The 19724-nt window shown below is 42.2% G+C and overlaps 2 protein-coding genes across 2 annotated transcripts; one reads left to right on the top strand and one right to left on the bottom strand.

Annotated features, from left to right (window-relative positions):
* Positions 1 to 1118: 1118 nt before the first annotated feature.
* On the top strand, positions 1119 to 12553 carry tmem39a (transmembrane protein 39A). Its single transcript, XM_069697831.1, has 9 exons — positions 1119 to 1362; positions 4719 to 4932; positions 5210 to 5432; positions 5984 to 6067; positions 6194 to 6348; positions 6971 to 7328; positions 7491 to 7678; positions 7770 to 7890; positions 9751 to 12553. The coding sequence occupies exons 2-9, from the start codon at positions 4820 to 4822 to the stop codon at positions 9988 to 9990; spliced, it is 1482 nt and encodes a 493-aa protein (XP_069553932.1). The 5' UTR covers positions 1119 to 1362; positions 4719 to 4819; the 3' UTR covers positions 9991 to 12553.
* Positions 12554 to 12620: 67 nt separating this feature from the next.
* LOC138620543 (serine protease 23-like) lies at positions 12621 to 15702 on the bottom strand. The gene is made up of 2 exons (XM_069697832.1): positions 15554 to 15702; positions 12621 to 14645 (listed from the first exon to the last, which is right to left on the bottom strand). The coding sequence occupies exons 1-2, from the start codon at positions 15577 to 15579 to the stop codon at positions 13460 to 13462; spliced, it is 1212 nt and encodes a 403-aa protein (XP_069553933.1). The 5' UTR covers positions 15580 to 15702; the 3' UTR covers positions 12621 to 13459.
* Between the last annotated feature and the right edge of the window lie 4022 nt (positions 15703 to 19724).

Below are 19724 nucleotides of genomic sequence, written 5' to 3'. Positions count from 1 at the left end.
AATGGAAATAAGCTTAAGTGAGAATGAAAGGCAAACACCGCGAGATCAGCCGTTGTTGTCAGTTTAGGCACACCACCTGAAGTAGAAGGGATGTAAAATCAGGATAGAATAGACCAATCAAATAGCAGGATAGAATAGACCAATCAGAATAGAATAGACCAATCAAATAGCAGGATAGAATAGACCAATCAGTATTGAATAGACCAATCAAATAGTAGGATATAATAGACCAATCAGAAAGCAGCTAGAATAGACCAATCAAATAGTAGGATATAATAAACCAATCAGACAGCAGGATAGAATAGACCAATCAGAAAGCAGGAGGGAATAGACCAATCAGACAGCAGGAGGGAATAGACCAATCAGACAGCATGAAAACCTGAACAGCTCCTGAGGTTTGTGTTTTCAATATTTCAGACTGAGGAGCTGACACTGACAAATTTACAGACCAGACAAAGTTAACATCAGTGTTGGACACATACAATTCAATCTATATGTGTTTATAAGAAACCATTTATTTTTACAGCTTTCTTGCTGGATGTAAAACGACAGCATGTCTGTGTCCAGATATAAAAGTACTGTGTGTCTGCGTCCGGATGTAAAACCTGAGCTGCAGAAGGAGCAGATAATACATTGGGAGAGATAACTACTGGTCAAAACTGCTCTGGAGGCCTTGGAATAAAAACAAACCTCGTGTCATGCATGTCGGTGAAACTTGAACCCTATCAGGATAAAGTAGTGTCGTCACGGAGGAGGTTCTCCACTGTTGCAGCCGGAGGAGAGAAACTGCAAAAATAATGTGACAAACGCACTGCAAGTCAGGCGCAGTTGATGTCGGACAGAGCCTGAATATTTTGTTTCTAATTGGAAGTATTGTATTGAAAAGTTTTCAATATCACGGAATAGCATTTAAAATCAAAGAGGAGAAATTTGTTTTTGATAAATTCATAAATGTCATTCCAATGAAATAATCAATAAACGGACTACAGCTCGCACTGACTCCAGAACAGCCGTCTGTTTTTGTCAAACTGCGACTGTGCAGTGCGGGCTTGGCGTACGTCGCGCGCTGATGACGACACGCGGAGAGGCGGTGCGGCTTTGCCACGTCGGTCTCTGTGCAACGCATTTTTACACTGTTGCTCCTCCAGCCCAGGGCTAACTTTTAGAGCCCCTTTATGCTCTCGGTCGGAGGGAAAGCGAACCTCCAGCGTCGCCGGTGCCGTTGCAGGTCGTCGCCGCGGTTCTGCAGTCGGGCATATTGAAGCTGGAAGGCGGAGAAATGCTCGCTGCTGTCTGGACTCGTCACACAACTGACTGATGCATCCTCGTTCAGTTCAGCCCCCCGCATGTTGTCGATGTTGTGTGAGTAACGATGGCCTTACACACCTTCTTTTTTTTTTAACTAAAGTTTTGCTTTCTGCGACCTACCGGCGAGCTACAAGTTTACATATTTCTGTTTTTTTTTTAATTTTTTTTATTTTAAAGTGCGCTCCCAAGTTTCCGCGGTGTCGAATTGGCAACGCTGCCTGATGGCATGATTCAGATCGGCATGTCTTAGCAAGTCAATGCCCCCCCACCCCAAAAAAAAAAAAAAAACAACCCTCCTGATAAAATATTCCACAGAGAAGAGTCAGCAAAGTCCAACAAACATGCACCACGAGCTCTGCCTCGTTTTCAAACTCCCTTTTTTTTTTAAAACCACTCGCGTTGGAAACTAGAAACGTGTTGCACTTCCACAAAATTACTGAACACCATCCTGCAATCCCCTCGGTTGTAGTCCATTTCTGTAGCCCACACTTCCTGTTTTCACTTTTGACTTTCAACTGTAATTCTGGTTTTCCATCTGGCGTGTTTGTGTCGCGTGTTCCCTCCTGGATGTGGCTTCAACTCTTAATTATTGTTTAATATTGCAACGACACAAAGGCTTCTGAGAAGTATTATCATTTCCATCATGTTTCATAAAACGCATGATAAAACGAATTAAGGAAATGTTGATGCACTCGGAGGTTGGATGTTATCTGCCCCTGGTCTGGGTTTCTTTCAGGAGCTTATCATTTACTGATGAAGAGGGGCGGGACTAGTTTCTTTTAAAGCACTGAGCTGTAAGGTTAAAGATAGTGTGCAATATTTCATTAAGTCCTTGAATTTAGTGTTGACTTAGATATACAACTGCTCAGGTTGGACTTTTATTTACTTTGCTTGTAGTTGGGCTGCAACCCACAAATAATTTCACTGTGGATTAACAGCGGCGGGAAGTAGCATAATGCATAGTCGTTCACTATATTACGCTTTCTACTTCCACTCCACGACATTTCAGCGCAAACTGACGGCTTTACGATGACGTTTTGACTCAATATAACAATCTTTGAAAATACAAGCGATTGTTAGAGATTAAACCAGAAGTTTCTGACTTTTAAATTGCTGTATTGGTACTTTTACTTCAGTAAAGGATCTCAATACTTCCTCCACCACTAGATTAATATGTTTATTTTGTCAACTAAAGTCATTTTTCCTCTGAGGCTAGGTTTATTTGTAGAGCACAACCTACATAAACGATACAGTCAATACAGAGGCAATTCAAAGTGGAAGTTATCGGGTGTCACTGTTAGAAAAAAAGTGAAAAATGTCCACCATAACCTCGCCCAGTCTAGGTGACGCCAAAAAAAAAGATCCATAAAAATATTCTGCGTACCATCCCGTGGAACAGCAGCATATTAATATAGAACATAAAATTTGAGTGGCTGGAACGGAAAAAAATATATATTCAAACCATTAATCTTGTACCAAATCAGTTAACACTTAGATCTTCTTTTTTTTGGTCTAGATTGACATTATTTCATTGACTAATTGTTTCAACTTAAGTTCAGTGTATCTGCATCAAGGACCTTCTGGTGACGCAGTTTCTTATATTTTGAAACCCCTGGCTGCAGTAGATTAACTAGTCTTGGCACTTGTCAGCTTCTACTCAAAAACGTCTACTAAAATCTCCATGTTGGACGTCATATATTATTTCCAGGAATTAATGATATAATTCTTCTGTATTTAGTTTGGTTATTGTTCTAAAAAACAATAAAATGATGTAAATATGCTCACAAATACAAGGCAGGTCATCAGCTTTACCATAAATAATTGATCTGTGAACCATTAGCGTTGAGATGAGTCTGTAATGCAGACTGACAGCTGATTATCCTTTGTTCCAACAGATGATTGGATCAAACATAAGAAGCCCAGGTGTAATCAATAACAGTATAATTCATGCTTGGATCAGTACTGTTCTTGCTGGCTCATTCATGTTTTTAGTTACACCTGTGTTTTTTCTGTGACGAGTTCAAATGTAGTGTTTAAACAAACAAACACACAAAAAAAGGCCTTATGTCAGTATTTAGAAATCACACATACATTTTTACTTGTTTGGGAGTTGACGGGAGCTTTTAGCCGACATGGTGTCTGTTTCTGGATTTATCAGTCTCATAGCTGCTGCGTTAAAGAGTGAAGGCTCTCTCCTCAGCTGTATGTTTAAGTTAGACTTAGAATTTGCCTCAGCAAACACCTCCAGGCAATAGTTTGCAGAGACGAGCTTAAGCAGGCAGAGCTGCTTCTGAACAGGTTTGATACTCCGGGTCGTTGTAGATCGGTGATGTCTCTCACTGCATTGTGGTTTGACAGCAGCCGGCAATGCTTCAGGATGCCTCTGATATTCCCTCTGATCTGGCAATACGATTAATTATTTATGCTTCTATAAAATGAAAGCAATGTGTGTGTAGCAGTTTATTTGGTACAACTAATGTTAAAACTAAGGCAGTCTAATTCATCAACCCTGCTTTAAATCCCACCTTCATGAGGGTTATAATGTTTACTTTATGCTTCAATGAGGTGTTGAGCCAACATGTAACTTTAGAGGCTTTAGTTTGCATTGGAGCTTTTACTGCATTATACTTCGAAGCGTGTTGAAAATTATGTCACTTCCATTTATACACATAAAAGTTCAAGAGCAGCTACAAGTTAAAACAACCAACTCTGACACCTCTCTAAAACCAATATTTTAGTTTTTTTTCTTGTCTGACCAACAGTCCAAAACTCCCCAAAGTTTAAATGGAATGAAGTAAAATGTGTTTCAAAGACAGATTCTCATGCTGAAAACATATTTCACAGATGTTGGTTTAAGGACCGGTAGAATATGTTTGCTATTTCAGGCATGTGTCCATGTTGAAGCCGCGTGTGTTCAAGTTGTTGTGTGTAACATTACAATGAATCAAAAGTACTCCAAAATGTCAAACGCATTCATATTATGTATTAGGTACCCCGGAAAAAACGTGCACTTTACATAATCAATCACAGCATTTTACATGTCCTCATTCATAAAGCTTTTAATAGTTAGCCATGTTGTTATTATACTTATTGATTAATAAAATTGATGAGTATGTAAAATGAAATAAGTACTGTGAAAAAAAACAGAATGGACATCCAGCACTTGATCCAGCGATCTAATGATCTTTCTTTAATTAACTTCACTGCTGTTTACTTAATACATGCATAGTGTAAAGTAAATACCTCAGGACAGATCCATACTCTGATTGTATTTCATTTGGCTGCAGGGTGCTGATGTTCAGGTCTCGGGTTTGTTGGTTTTCAGTTCTACTGAAATTGCCTTTCTTCGTTTATAATCGGTTTACTTTTCTTGCTGAAACTTTGCCCTCTTCTGTGGTTTGTTCTCACAGTGGCCCAGCAGCACATGGTGGCTTATTGAGGCGAAGGGGAGGATTCCCAGTGGCTTTTGGTTGGTGGGCGCCGTCCGTGGTTGCCACGGTAACTGGCGACCATGCCAGGAGGTCGCAGGGGTCCCAGCAGACAGCAGCTAAGTCGCTCCGCTCTGCCGTCCCTGCAGACTCTGGTCGGAGGCAACCTCGGCAATGGTACAGGCCTCAGGAACAGGTATGTGTATACATGCACACATGTTGTCACGGACTGTAATCCTCTCAAAACTGCCAGGATGTCATTCGAGAGATATTTCAGTTACCGAAATGGTTTAAGCTGATATTTACAAAAAAAGTTAATTAATGTTGAGCCTCAAAGGTACTTTTTTTTTTTTTTTCCGATTCTAATGAGCTCCTTCAGTCGGTTTCAGTGACACGAACACATACTCTGTCTCCCAGATATTTTCTTTCATGAGAGTTGGTAGATTTCTTTATGTGTGTGTTTTTTCGTCCAGGAGCAGTAACTTGGTGGGCCTCTCTGCCCCGCCTCTCTCAGCCCTCATTACTCCGGAGCCGGTCCGCCACTCGAGGATCCCCGAGCTGCCGTTGGACAGCAGCCTGCTGTTCGAGTTCCTGCTCTTTCTCTATTTGCTGGTGGCCTTGTTTGTTCAGTACATCAACATCTACAGGACGGTCTGGTGGTACCCGTACAGCCACCCTGCTGCCTCTACCTCGCTAGTAAGAACACACTCAACATAAGCTGTGCGCTTTCTGGCAATCATTTCATTTTCTGTCTTCTTGTCTATCTTTCTGTCTTCTTTTAAAACAAAGACCCCAAACTCAATTCTTTTACTGGACCAAAACAGTGATCTGAGAACAAACTTCAGAATTTTTGGTATATTGTTTGTTTGTTTCTTAGTGTTTGAAATTTGTAAAATGAAAAGAAATAAGATCTTTTTTTTTTTTAATTTGCATTACCGCTGCCAAACGGAAATATTTTTTTGTTTGTTTACTTTCTATTATTAGAAACATCATGTGCACTAGTTTAGACCTTGTTTACAGTAAATCCCAGTTAACAATATTTTTTACGGCAGGAAAGAAGACTTTTGGATGTTTTTTTATGAATACCAAAAATGATTAACCTCAACCTGAAATATATTTTGTCAAAAGTGACAGGATGTTTTTTGGTGATGTTCAGGTCTAACCATGTCTAATAAAAATCCTCATAGAAGAAAAAAAAAAAAAAAAGATAGATTTTATTAATTGATTTTTTTTTTCCCCCTCTACAGAACTTTCATCTAATGGACTACCACCTAGCGATCTTCATCACTGTCATGTTGGCCAGGAGGCTTGTTTGGACAATTGTATCAGAGGTAAACACGCAGACCTGATCTGTTTATCCTCACACAGCCCCCTGTGGGAACTGAACCAATATGATGACGGAGTTGGTGCCACAGTTTCTCTGATATCCGAGTTATTCTGTCGTCGGTCTCGTCCAGGTGTCTCAGAGCAGCGGTGGATCGCTGCTCCGATATGTGGTTCTGATTGCGGCTCGGCTCAGCCTGCTGACCATGTGTGGCTGGGTGCTCTGCTGGACGCTGGTCAACCTCTGCAAGAACCACTCTGTGCTCAACCTCCTCTTCCTGGGATACCCGTGAGTCTTTGATACACCTCCTCCAGTAAAGGCCAGGTTATGCTTGCACGAGTTGTCTCAAAGTAAAAATACGTGTTCTGAGTGGCTGCATTCGAAGGCGAGATGAAAAGTTACAGTAACTGCTGGTTGCAGCCTTGATTCCAATGTTGTGAAGATGCGGGAATACGGGGTTGCTTTGCGATACAATGAGCACTTTGTCTGCAGTGGACTGATGCTTTAACTTACACACACACATATTATCTTCAGTATTTTATTTTTTACTTTACTTTACTATACTTTTTATTTTACTTTACTTCACTTTATTTTATTTTATTTTGGAATCAGGGTGGTTAACTTGCCGTCAACCTTTGAGATTCGTCACCAAGCAACCTGTGATTCTCTTAATCTGGTCTCTTGTAGTGTTACAGTAAGATCATGTTGCAGTTTTGTGTTTATTTTTTTCTAATGCATGTTCTAATGGAGATGGAAGTTGTGGACCCACCCTCCCCGTGTCTCACCATTTTAAATATGCATGATGTTTTCACATCAAACATCTCCCTTCCACCCCACCATCATCTGAAACTAAAACCCGCTGCTCTGTTTTCTTTGTCCTCGTCTGCTCTCCGCTCTCCCTCCACGACAGATTTGGTGTGTACGTCCCGCTCTGCTGTTTCCATCAGGAAGGAGCCAAAAGCCAAACGGCTCCGGCTGACTGCGATTACCCAACTGACCACCAGCAGACCGACCTGTCAGAGACACCGTTCTTTCGACCACGTGACTTCCTCTTCCTGTTACGAGAGAATCTCAGAGAGCAGTTTTCCAGCCCGCCGCACATGCCCACTCACACCTGCCCACCACACACACACTCACACACGCCGGAGCTGATTCGAGCAGAGGTGGAGGAGCTGAAGAGTGACTTCAACCGGCGAATCAAGGAAGTGCTGTTCAACTCGCTTTTCAGTGCTTACTACGTGGCCTTCTTGCCTCTCTGCTTTGTTAAGGTTGGTATCTGTAATTCCTTGTGCGTTACTTTCCTCTGGATTTTACTGTTAATTGCAGATACTGAATTTCCGTGCTCCACCATCACGTCGTCACCCTTCATGTTGCCTCCAGCCTGGTTTCTCGCTCATGTTGAGGTGATCTTTTCCACTTCACTCTGACAGAGCACCCAGTACTATGACATGCGCTGGTCATGTGAGCATCTGATCATGGTGTGGATCAATGCGTTTGTGATGCTGATGAGCCAGCTGCTGCCCCCCAGCTATTGCGATTTGCTTCATCGCTCGGCGGCTCACCTGGGCCGCTGGCAGAAACTGGAGCACGGCTCGTACAGTAACGCGCCTCAGCATGTGTGAGTTGTCCGCCGTACACACATCTATACACTTACAAAGATTTCAAAATGACAGTAGTGGTTGAAATGGTGGTGTTTACATGTTTCACAGGTGGTCAGAAAGTACCATTTGGCCTCAGGGGGTGTTGGTACGACACAGTCGATGTCTCTACAAGGCAGTCGGGCCCTATAATGTCGCTCTGCCCTCCGATGTCTCCCATGCAAGGTTTTATGTAAGTACTTTCGATCAGTGAACATATCCTGTAATTTATTCACATAGATGAGGGTGGACAAAATAATGACACCTTCACTATATAATCCAACAATAACACAAACTAAACAGCTCTCTGCAGAGTGGAAAATGCTCCACCTCACATGACAAAGATCACTCTTGCCAACAAATTGTACTATCACCACAGAGTCACATTTGAATGAGTAAGCTGGATTTATACTGCTGTGTTAAGTGCTTTATTTGTACCTGTGGTGGCTACACTGAAGCTACTCTGCAGCTGCTACACGCCTGCTCATTAATACAACCACACACAGTTCCCTCATGGGGACTGCGGGAAGTGTCTTAGATTCTCCAGGTTGATTCACCCACGTCTAACAAACCCAACCTGTCAAAGTGAATGAAATAACACAAATATGGTGGCGCCTCGTGGTATCGTTCATGTGACAAAGGGAATTAAACAGTGGGACTATAATTTAAAAAGGCGCACTGTCACCTCACTGCAACAAATTTCGGAACTGCCAGCTGGCTGCTTTCTCCACGTGTGTGGTTTATGACCGGGTGCTGCGGCTTCCTCACACAGTCCCTAAGTAGGTTAAGTTCATTGTCATTTCTAAACCACCAGTAGGTGTGTGTGTGTGTTACATTTGTGTAAGTGTTTTATTTGATCTACCCCCTGTTTTTATGCAGAGATGTCACGATAGTGGTACCAATATCTCTGCAATTCAGTGATTTTTCGATACCACGGCAAAAAAATATTCAAATAAAATGAATGCATTTCAGCAAAAAACTCTTTTTACTTTGGAAAACTCAGAACATCGCTGCAACAAGCACTGAATGGAGCCTTCGAGTAATGCAATATAGTTTTCATAGTTGACAGTGTTGCTCCAAAAAAATAAAAAGCAATCAAGATTTTATAAGGCCTTGCCGTCTGAAATCTGAAAAAAATGCAAATAAATATCTTAATAAAAATATATATATATATTGATATTACAAAAAACGATAGCAAGTGGCCTTTTAGTATTTAAAACAGACAGTACTGTGTTATAAAAAGCTCGCATCCAGTTTCCTTGCCTAATGTGGGTTTCTGTCGTATTTCCTGTGCCTCTGAAAAGCTGTCTGTCTGTCAGTCTGCCTGCCTGCCTGTCTGTCTGTGTCTGTCTGTACTTGTGTACTTTGTGCCTGTTTCTCTTGCTCAACATCCTCCCGTGCTGATACTGTGAACAGTTATCAGGTATAGCTTGACAGCATGATAACACATAGTATGTTGACAGGCTGAACAATAATGACGGCAGCCTACTAACGTAATGAGCAGCACCCAGCTCACGGTATGAGTTCATACTTTTTGGAACGTTGTGTGTGGAGCATTGCTGCAACAGACAATACCGCTAACGTTTCAGGATGTGAACATGTTGTTAATAGAAAATTAACAGCTGAAACTTTCACTTGAATTCTGTGTACTGATCTGGAAGTCTGTCTTTGAGCTGCTCAGATAAGTCTGAGGTGTTTCCTCCTTTTGTTCCAGATGTTCTGTGACACTGTTTGCGTTCTGGCTTCTGCTTGCCTTTGCTTGCCTGATCATCTGACTCGAACACTAAATTTCTCTCTATACGACTCGGAGTTTTTTTTCCCCTTTTAAGGTGCAGCAGATCTGTTGCTGCACATGTTGTTGTTGTTGTTGTCTAATATCGCCAGTCCCTACAATATCTTTGGTGCCATGGAAAACAAGGCCACTTACGTTTTGTTATCGACTTGGCACCAAAGTATCGGCTCTTGTGACATCCCGATTTTTTTTTTGTTGATCTGTGGTCCACCTTGTGCTCTGTAATTTGTATTTCTGACTATCTGTCTGTTGGTCTTCCAGTTCCTGTTCCACAAGCCATTGCGGATCCTGAACCTGCTGATCTGGATCGAGTCCAGTGTGGTATTGTACCAGTTATACTCTCTGTTGCGCTCTGAGCGCTGGAACCACACATTGTCTCTGGGCCTTATTCTCTTCTGCAACTACTATGTCCTTTTTAAACTCCTCCGAGACCGCATCGTGCTGGGCAAAGCCTATTCCTACCCTCTGTCCTCCAACAGTTTGGGGCTCAAGTCGCAGTAAAGGCTCCGCACAGCGAGACCTCACCCACGAACTCTGGATGTGGAGGGGAGACGGTTGGAGGTCTGGTGAAGCGGAAGACGCTGGGAGGTTAAGGGACAGACTGTGAACTCATAATTGTGTTTTGATACGGTTCTATTTTTAATGCAATGTTTATATATACCTATTTAAAAGAATATTTTTTATTTTGTATACTATTTCGAGTTACACCGGGCATTACCACACTGATGACATTAGCATGTGGTGTTATGTTGTTGCTAGGCGACAGGGAAGTCAGGGAATGCCGGGAAGTGACTTTTCACCAAAGATATTTTAAGTGCAGGTGGCCAATCACAGAGCGGGCTTGACCTCTGGCAGTCAATCTAACCACATGAGCAGGTCAGAGGAGAGGAAGGAGTCGTGCCTGAGATCCTGAATCCTGATTGTTATATGTTTCTGCTTCAACCTTGCATCTTAAATCTAGAACCAGTTCCTCTTTGGGGTAGCAGTATAATTTGATGATATCAGTATTGGTGCAGCAATAATGCTAAACCTTTTCCTCTGCTTTAAAGTAATAGTTTGCCATTTTAGGGAATTTGTTTATTTTTATTTGGGCTGAGAGTTAGAAGATAACTCAATACCTATCAACTCTTGAGTTTACCGTGAAGACCGGCTACAGGTGGAAACAGCCAGGTGTGCAAAATCTATTTACCAGCACTTCTAAAGCGTGCTAATTGATTTGCTATATTTCCTTTGTTTAATTCATCAAAAACCAAAATTCTTTTTTTTTTTAAACATTTGGTTCATACAGATGTGGCCATGGTCAGTTTTTTTTGTTTGTTTTTTTTTCCCCTCTTTTTTCTTTTAAGATAAGTTCAGCCAACTACTGGTCATAGCTTCTTTTATATACCATCCAGGCAATCAATCGTTTTGTCTAACTTGATAGCAGAATGCCAAAGGGTGAGGGAATTTTCCCAAAATGTTGAACTATTCCTTTGAGCAGAGCCTCTGTGGATTTAGTCAGTTAAAACTTTCCTTCAAACTGATCTCAAGTCAGTTTGAAGGGGAAAAAAAACACAGTAGGTACTCTTATCCACTGCCTCTATACAGAATGCTGTATATTCCTCTTTCACCTTATTACTCTGTACTCTCAGTATTTGCTTGTTTCACATCACAGGCTATCTGGAGCAGCAGCTACAGCATCAGTCTTGACAAACTTATGTATGTCAACAAGGGATAGAGATACTATTGACATCCCTTAAACTCAAAAGCACACTTAAAAATGAAAAAATCAGCCGGCCCGGTTGTGGTTACTTTAAAAGTGTAAAGTTTGAAAGATTGTTGCTCTAAGCAGAAGATTAAGAGCCAAAACTACAAATGTCTGACCACACTGACATGCTAAAATCTTGCTATGATATAGCGTTTTACTTATTTGTGCTCTTAAAGGCCATCCAGTCACTGTTTATTTTAATCCTGAATGCTTAAACCATAACGGCACTTTGGACGGTTTCACTGCAGGTCCACCTCTTTGTGGATTGGATGCAGACACCAGAAGAAATGTGACTAATACCACCATTTTCTGTGGGTACTTCCCAGGACCTAACACCTCTCCCACTGCAAATATGTCTGTGTCATCACGTTCTCATATGGATTTGACAGCAGAGGGTGTTTAATGGTAATGTTTTCATGGGTAATGAAAGATCACGGGGTGATGACAGCTGGAGGGGAAACACTGTGTCTCCTCATTACCAGTTTATGTATTCTCAGTTACCGAAATGGTGTTACAAACCGGTTGCCTTGCTTGTTGCCTTTCTGTTTAGTGACACTTTCTGAACATCTTCTTACACTTTAGTGGTTTTCTCTCTGCGAGCGTCCTCTCCATCAGCGGTTCTAATCTGCTGCAGTCGGTGCATAACTTTGGGCAGTATTAAGGATTAGTGTCATGGCCTGATTAACTGTCCAGTATTCAGACACACATCAGTACAATGTGAACAAAGGTGGTTTAATCTGAGAATCAGCATTTCCTGTGCTCTGGTGGTTTTCACATCAACAGCTACAGTCAAGTTTCACACAGAGTGTTAATGAGGAGGAAATTACCTTGATTTGAAAAAACAGACTCTGATGATATCATACGTGAGCCAGTTTGTCTGCAAAGTCATCCCCTATAAGCTCTTTGGTGCTTTTATTGTTTGTAGTCATTTTCCACTTGAATGTAGCAAATGTTTGCAACGGAGTTGTGCTAACTCAATCACACAAAAATAGACATTTAAAGGTTTGACTTAAATCCTGCTTCTTACTTGAGTGACAAGTCTTTGCTAAAATTACACATTCACTGTTTTCTTTTGTCTGGTGAAACAATGAGTCAAAATGCTGTTTGTTTTTTTGTTTTTGTTTTTTTTTAATGTGCCATATCCCAGGATCCGGTTTCAGACTCCTGGTTGAACCTGTTGTTCAGTGTGATGTTGCTGGAGAAGTCATTGGAGCTGGTCCTCATATTTCGGCTTTTTACAGTGTTCAGTTCCCCCACAGCATTTCTGAAAAATCTTTTTGATGTCAGAAATAAAACAAATGGTCTCTCAACCAATAATGTGTTCATTTCTGTGAATATGATATGTTGTGTGAGCAGACAGAGAAGAAACATGTGACACAGCTGCTTATTTCAAAGCATATATTTCATCACAAATAAGAAAAGGTAAAAAGTGCTTACGTAAACCTAGGCTAAGCTGGCATAGTGTTCATTATGAACACCTGCAGTGTTTAATGTGGCCACCGGGTGGCAGTAAGCAATAAAGAAACAACATTCAATAAACTGCTTCAGCCTTAGCAAGACAAGTCTGCAGTCCTTTAACATCAACCTGTATAACAAATTGAATATTCTTCCAAAACTTGTTTTAATAGTAAATTTAGTACACTATGCTTGTAGATAACTAGTGTGTCCACTGAGAAGAGATACAGGAGAGTTTGGAAAGAAACGGTTGGCAACTTTGGTAGCTGACGTGTACATTCATTCACAAACATAATTTTCAGTAGAAAAAGTTTAAACAGTGCAATCTTTAGTATGCGCGCAATAAAAAGACGATAATGTGTAGAGGAGCAGTTTTCTCAGTCCGACTCCCATCAGTCCATGTTCTGGATCGGAGGGGCGTGAGGATAACTGGATTATCCAGATACATGTTTGAAGGAGTGGGTGCATTTTTAATATTTTGGAGAAATGATTGAAGATGCAAAACTCTGCATAAAACAAAATGAACATTCCTCATTTAATTTAGTGTCATTTATGGATTTGTGTCTGTCTGGTCTGTTTTCATTTATTATAGTCTGAGAATAACAAAATAGTAACAAACAAAATGTAGATATTTATATTAATGTTATGTCAGTGCTACACGTAGTGGGGTGCAAAGTGGATTTTTGTCGCCCCAATATTCCAGAGCGATGTACGAGGACGTGGCGGGTCGGTGGTTTTGTCGCTACACCCCTCACTCACGACCTTTCCTCAGCCCTCTCTGCAGTCCACGAAGTTTCCTTTTATCCAGTAGCAGATCTGAGCATATTTAAGAGGCGTGATTCTCACCGCGACATTAAATTCCTGAGACGCCCCTTGTCGCTCCACCCACTGGTGCCCAGAAAACACACCTATCACCTTCCGCTCCCAGCGCCGGCGCCGCCCATTCCACATCCGGGCGTAGACTCCCGAGCCGCTGGCCCCGGGTTGGGCATCACAGTGCTGGTACAGCAGGTCTGGTGTTTCCTCGCCGGCCTGACAGAACCGATACACCAGCTGTCCTGGACGGTCATTATCGAATCCTGAGAAGTGGACGCGTCGTCCAGGCAGTCTCTGAGCCGTGGGGCTGACTCCTAACTTCATGTGGCGGCGTTTGTGGGGTTTCTTGAGTTCAAGCAAAGCGTAGTCGTAGTCCATCCCAATGTCATTGGCATTCCCTTTAATCCATCCTTTGGGAACGTGGGTGCGCTTGGCTCTGATCCACTGGAACTTCATCTTGTCGTTGGAGGGTGGGGCGTACGGAGCTGGGCCTCCTTCAACGTGGTTGGTAAAGTTTGAGGGAAGGTAAAAGGAAGAATATTGTGTGTCTCGTTGCTTAGGTTTTAAAAAGCCCACCCGGAGCCTCTGGGCCCCTTTCACATAGTTTTTACCATCGTGGACACAATGAGCAGCTGTGAGAACGTGACGGTCTCCCACCAGCGTACCAGAACACCCAGTGGACAGTTTGACAGCCACTGAGAAGGGATATTGAAGCAGGAAGTTCTGCCCAGCTATGCTGAAACGCCCATCATGGCCGAAGATTTGACGCTTCCTTCTGACATGTGACCGCTCGGCCTGACCAGACGACCCCAAGGAGTCGGCTGGACTGGTGTTGGAGCTGGGGTTGTAGCCATAGATCCCGATGGCGGTCTCAGTGAGCCGACCGTCAGAGTGGAGAGTCTCATAGGCCAGGAGACGCCGCAGGTCCGAGTAGCTCGGACGAGGGGCCTTCTTGTGGCATTCTGGGTCACAGGTGGAGGTGACGTCCAAGCGGGCCGGTGACAGGAAGTGGGGGGCCGGTCGAGCATCTGTCTGCTGGGGGAGGACCACAGGGACACGCTGGAGAGTCCACTGAGGTCGGGCGGAGGACGAGGAGAGAACAGGTGGAAGGAAAAGGAGATAGAAGAGGAAGCTAAACCTGTGGATGGATAGAAGGAGAGATCGAGAACTGTGCTACAAACATGAAATAAAAACCCAATATTTCTGCAGAACCCAGGTAGTTAAACATCACCGAATGTCTGGACCCCTCATCAAACATCCTCATCCCTAAAGCCAGAATCATGCATTTATAATGACATGCATGGGAGTCCAAGAGGAGTATTTTAACTTGAATATTTTTTTTATCTGCAAAGGAATTTGCCAGCTGCAATCTTCCACTGTTTTTATTGCTGCAAATGACAAACAGGACAAAGATCAGGCCTTATAGGCTCTGATGGAAAATTCCTGAAGTGGCCTGAGGGATCGGCCTTAAGCCTGCAAGAGTGGCTGAATAACATTTTGCTGCACTGAGGACAGACTTGTTTGTACATGAGTCAGTGGTGATAGGAGACAAAGTTTAGTATCTTAAACACATTCAAACCTCCCTCTCTGTATATAGGCTAATGTACACTAATGTCATGGAGTTGTAGAAAAAATGTCAGTCAAACTCTTGGCATATGTTTGTTGTAACACAAGAATTCAAAGCCTATACAGTTTTTTTCATATAGTTTTCATTTGTAACTGCAATGCAAAAAGTAACCCAAAGTTAACACGTATTTCTTCATTTTATTACTTCGCTCTATGCAATTTATTCCGTTAAACAGACTCCTGTAACAGCGTATCCCTTCCTCCTTTACGCACAGACAAACCCGACATTGAGGTGACACATTCAAACCTCCCTCTGTGTGTATAGGCTACTGTACACTAATGTCATGGAGTTGTAGAAAAACACGTATTTCTTCATTTTATTACTTCACTCTATGCAATTTATTCCGTTAAACAGACTCCTGTAACAACGAATCCCTTCCTCCTTTACGCACGGACAAACCCGACATTGAGGTGACTTACCTGGGGAGCGCAGCCCGGGAGCGCATGGTCAGCCGTCTGCAGGTGAGCTGGTGGCTGAACACTGTGGGAAAACCCCTCAAAGCGGAACACGCAGAGCCGATGCGATGGACGTTGAACTGACAAGCCTCCTGCTGCAAAGAAAAAAAAAAAAAAACAGGAAAAAAAACAAAACACAAGTCGCCCCTTCGGTTCGTTTCTCAGGAGCTGCCGACTTGATTAGATCCGTGACAGTTTGCAGTCGTCCAGAAGAAGCAGCCGGGTAGACAGCGGAGGAGTTGGATCATTGTGCGCCGCTGGGGGAGGACGTCTCCTGTCTGTCTAAGCTCAAAGTGTCACATCCGCCGACGAGGATACACAGAAAGAGAGCGTGTTCGACCCCAACACGGTCATGTGACATCACATTACTTTTGCCGAAACTTTCTACTGCTCGTCATGCTCTTATCGCTTCGAGTATGACGGTCAATAATCATTATCCACATGGAATGCAGTTTTATTACTTTGACGATGTTAAAATTGAACTGCCTCTAGTGGCACTAGTGGTAGTGTCTTCTATTCCCTTCACGAAGGAATCGATTTCAACATGTTCATAGTTTTCTGTATAACATTTTCTGGCAACAATGACGATGCTGTTCCCTAGAGACCAAAATGACAATTATTTGTCAGAACAAACATCTCAAAGGTTTCAAACACAATGACGCATGCAACAACAACAAAAACTTTCACATTTTGAAAAGAGGGAAGCAGCAAATAATTAAATTATTATTATTATTATTATTATTATTATTAAATAGTACTGGTCTTCTGATGAGGACTCTGAGGGGCTGCTCAGCTTACAGACACTTGGCGTTTTGTTGTCAACAGGACATGCCAAACAGCTGGACCGAACCATGTGCTGCCTGTCCAAAACTGATGTCGTAGAGAGAGGAAGAGAGGAAATGTTTGGAGTGCATAGAGGATGATAGAAAAGGAAATTGAAGGGTGTGTATGTTTTTTAGTCTTTGAGAGAAAAAGATGGTCCACATGACTTTGACCGACTCGTCACACAAACATTGATCCACATCACTCCTTCTCGCTCTTTGTCACAAACAAACCACCCACAGATGCTCTCAAACTAATCATGAAGCAAATATGTAGCACACGTTCATCAATGTTCTGCTCAAACAAACTTTCACTTTGTCGACAAACCGGATTGATCAACCTCATGACTTCTCGGCATTAATCCTCTGTTTATTTCACAACAAAAGCGTTACTCGTCTGACATCCTGCAGCTGTGATTTTACACTCCGAAATGGGACATTTACGGCCAAAAGCCGCCTCGTTGCCATTGTGGCTGCCGAGACTGAGGAATCAGTTCAGTGGGCAGAGAATGGTTCTGATGCCAGCGCTGGAAGTTTGTTTTCCACTTGAACCACCCATGTTGAAAATGTGCAAGCTGTTAGTAGATCATAATGATTTCATTGGGAACAACTGCCACCAGAAAGACAGGGAGAAATAAATAAATAACAAAAGAGGTGTGGGTGGTGAGTGGGGGACTCATGCATGCTGAACAATCAGCCAACCTCCACCCATCCCTCCCTGTTCTGCAGCAATGTGCTCATAGATTGATATTGGACATCGCTCACTGTGAAAACAAAGACATGGTCATTTTGCAAAAGAAGCTCATTTCATCACTGAGACGAGTTTGGTGATGAAGTTCATGTAACGATGGTTAATTTGTAGCTGGAGCTTAGTGAATTAGCTGCCTGGCTCTGTCCACAGGTCAAATAAATCACCTGGCAGCACCTCAAAAAGCTCCTAATGAAAACGTCCTTAAAGAGTAACTCAACCCTTCTGAGCGTTTTGGTCTTTTCTGACCTCCAGTGGTTTAACTTGCTGCAGTTAAATGCAGGTGACATCACTGTTGGGTTCTACAGAGCACACATCTGTCACATGATCGTTGCCAGATGTGCGATAATAATTGTCTTTGTATGTTAATTTCATTGCATGAGGAAGGCTATAATCAAATGCTGAAAGTGTACGCACAATAATTTGACCATTTTGTGACTCTTGGCCTTGACTGTTTACAACGACTATTTCTTTTTAATTGATTTCCAGTCAGAATCATGGTGGTAAAATGTGGATCCTACACCTGTATCTTCTCTCATGGCGTCTTTCCAGCCAATCAAGCTTGTTGTTGTGATGAATGTAAACCTTATTATATCTCTACCCGCTCTACTTGGTTTTTGGACATTTGAAATGGTGAATTGTTGTTTTTACTCTTTGGTTTTTGTACAGATTAAACAGACAAGATATAACATGTTAATTAGTGAACTGCAGAGGCGTTGGTAGGCTGATCGCGTTACCTTTGGACAAAGCAGAGCTAGATGATCTCCCTCTGGTTCCAATCTTTATGCTAAATTAAGCTAGCCAGCTGCATACTAACAAGTAGTATCAATCTCCTTGTGACACCTTGGAATAACATCAAGTAACTTTTATAATGTACTTAATGTTGCTTCAGTAAAATGACTTACTTTAACCCAAACGATGATCTTTTCTTAAACCTAACCACCTGTTTTTTGATGCCTAAAGCTTAACGGAGTCAAGGCGAGGCAAACGTGACACCGACACGGTATCCCGGGTTCCTGACTCACTTCAATGAAGAAAATCAAATGTTAAACAATTGTTCAGAGTCTCCTGCAACTGATTATAGATCGGCACCTTTGCCAGGGCACAGGGTGGACCTGCTGGCTCATCACACTCCTTTGAATAACAAAAACCCCACCCGTCCCACAACACAAATTTACAATTTGAACTCCCACACATACCTCTGGCTCTCTGTGGAGCAGTATCTGGGGCAGGAGGATCAGCACCTCACCCGCCTCTCATCCCCACCTTTGAGCAGCTCCACACCCTCACCACCAGTTCCTCTGCTTTCTCACATTTTTACGTGATCGTATGATCTGTCAATATTTTAATAGTTTTATCAGGTCCATTTTTGCTGTTTCTCATTCAACATTGTGGGGTTTTTTTTTCTGCTTTTTTTTTTTTTTATTTTTATCTGTGCAATTCCAGTTTGGGAAAATACAAGCTAAATTAACAAATTTGGGGGGGGAAAAAAAATTATAATTTTTTTCTCTGATGAGAGGAAAGGATGCCCCTTTTTACCAATGCCAGGGTGCTAATAAGGGCGAAATTTCTGTTTGTTTTGAATTGTTATGAAAGGGCTCGTTTGTTTGGCTATACCCGCCGTTGTCAAGGAAACCGACATTCCCCGGAGTACAGTTCATGTTAATTGTTTTATTCCTCCCACTCTCCTCCTCTCGCTTCTGGCCGCAGACACAATCAAACAAGTGTGGACAGACTCACATGTTTGAATCCTCTCCCTTTATGTCCTTCTGTCTCTTTCTGTCTGCTCTGTTCTCTCCTTGTGTTTTCCTGTCTCTGTGCCTCTCGTGTTCGAATAGTCTCTCCCATCGTGGACCTCTTCTCTCGCTCGTCCCTCGGGTCCTCGAAACAGCTGTTTGGCAAAACGAGATAACCACAGAGGTTTTTTGAGAAATTATTTGCTGTGAAATCTTGGGGTGAACTTAAGCCAAGTTTAAAGCTCAAGGCAAAGCCAAAAGGAAGATAACAGAGCTGTTGGCAAGCGCATTTGATGTACAACCTTTAATACTTCGTATAAAATATGTAAACACTGTCTTGCTCGGCTGCAGTTCACTAAGTTTCCACTTTTCACGCTGAGTGCATTCCAGGATTTATTTTGTGATGAGTTTTCTAAGTTGTCTGTTTGAACTCTTCACTTTTCTCACCCCTGCATGTTCACTTGTGTTTTTTCTGAATTCCTATGTTACCCAAGATGCCCTTTAGAGGTCCCACGGTAACAGTGATGAATGCTTTGCAACAGTAACAAAGCAGTTTTATACTTTTTCTTTTCTTCAAAGCAGTTTTATACTTTTTCTTTTCTTTTCTTTTCTTTTCTTTTCTTTTCTTTTCTTTTCTTTTCTTTTCTTTTCTTTTCTTTTCTTTTCTTTTCTTTTCTTTTCTTTTCTTTTCTTTTTAATAATTTGTTGCAGCCGGTTACCGCAAAACTCTTTTCATGGTGAACTTTCCACACATTCAGTATGTAAACTGATCGTCACAGTCAAACACACTGGAATGTCAACATTATGCAATCAGCCCTGCATTGACAGCT

Source organism: Brachyistius frenatus, unplaced genomic scaffold (assembly GCF_029030835.1).
Source record: "Brachyistius frenatus isolate BFR_SWC_R1_liver_20210118 unplaced genomic scaffold, ASM2903083v1 Contig_24, whole genome shotgun sequence".
NCBI classification, from domain to species: domain Eukaryota; kingdom Metazoa; phylum Chordata; class Actinopteri; family Embiotocidae; genus Brachyistius; species Brachyistius frenatus.
Note: the sequence above shows the minus strand (reverse complement) of the source record. Positions and strands in the feature narration are given on the sequence as shown.

Coding starts and splice junctions, on each gene's coding strand:
- LOC138620543 (XM_069697832.1), bottom strand. CDS start 15,579: ATGCGCTCCCGGGCTGCGCTCCCCAG. Junction 14,646..15,553: donor TCCCGGGCTGCGCTCCCCAG/GTAAGTCACCTC, acceptor ATCCATCCACAG/GTTTAGCTTCCTCTTCTATC.
- tmem39a (XM_069697831.1), top strand. CDS start 4,820: ATGCCAGGAGGTCGCAGGGGTCCCAGCAGACAGCAGCTAAGTCGCTCC. Junction 7,679..7,769: donor AGTAACGCGCCTCAGCATGT/GTGAGTTGTCCG, acceptor CATGTTTCACAG/GTGGTCAGAAAGTACCATTT. Junction 7,891..9,750: donor TCTCCCATGCAAGGTTTTAT/GTAAGTACTTTC, acceptor TTGGTCTTCCAG/TTCCTGTTCCACAAGCCATT.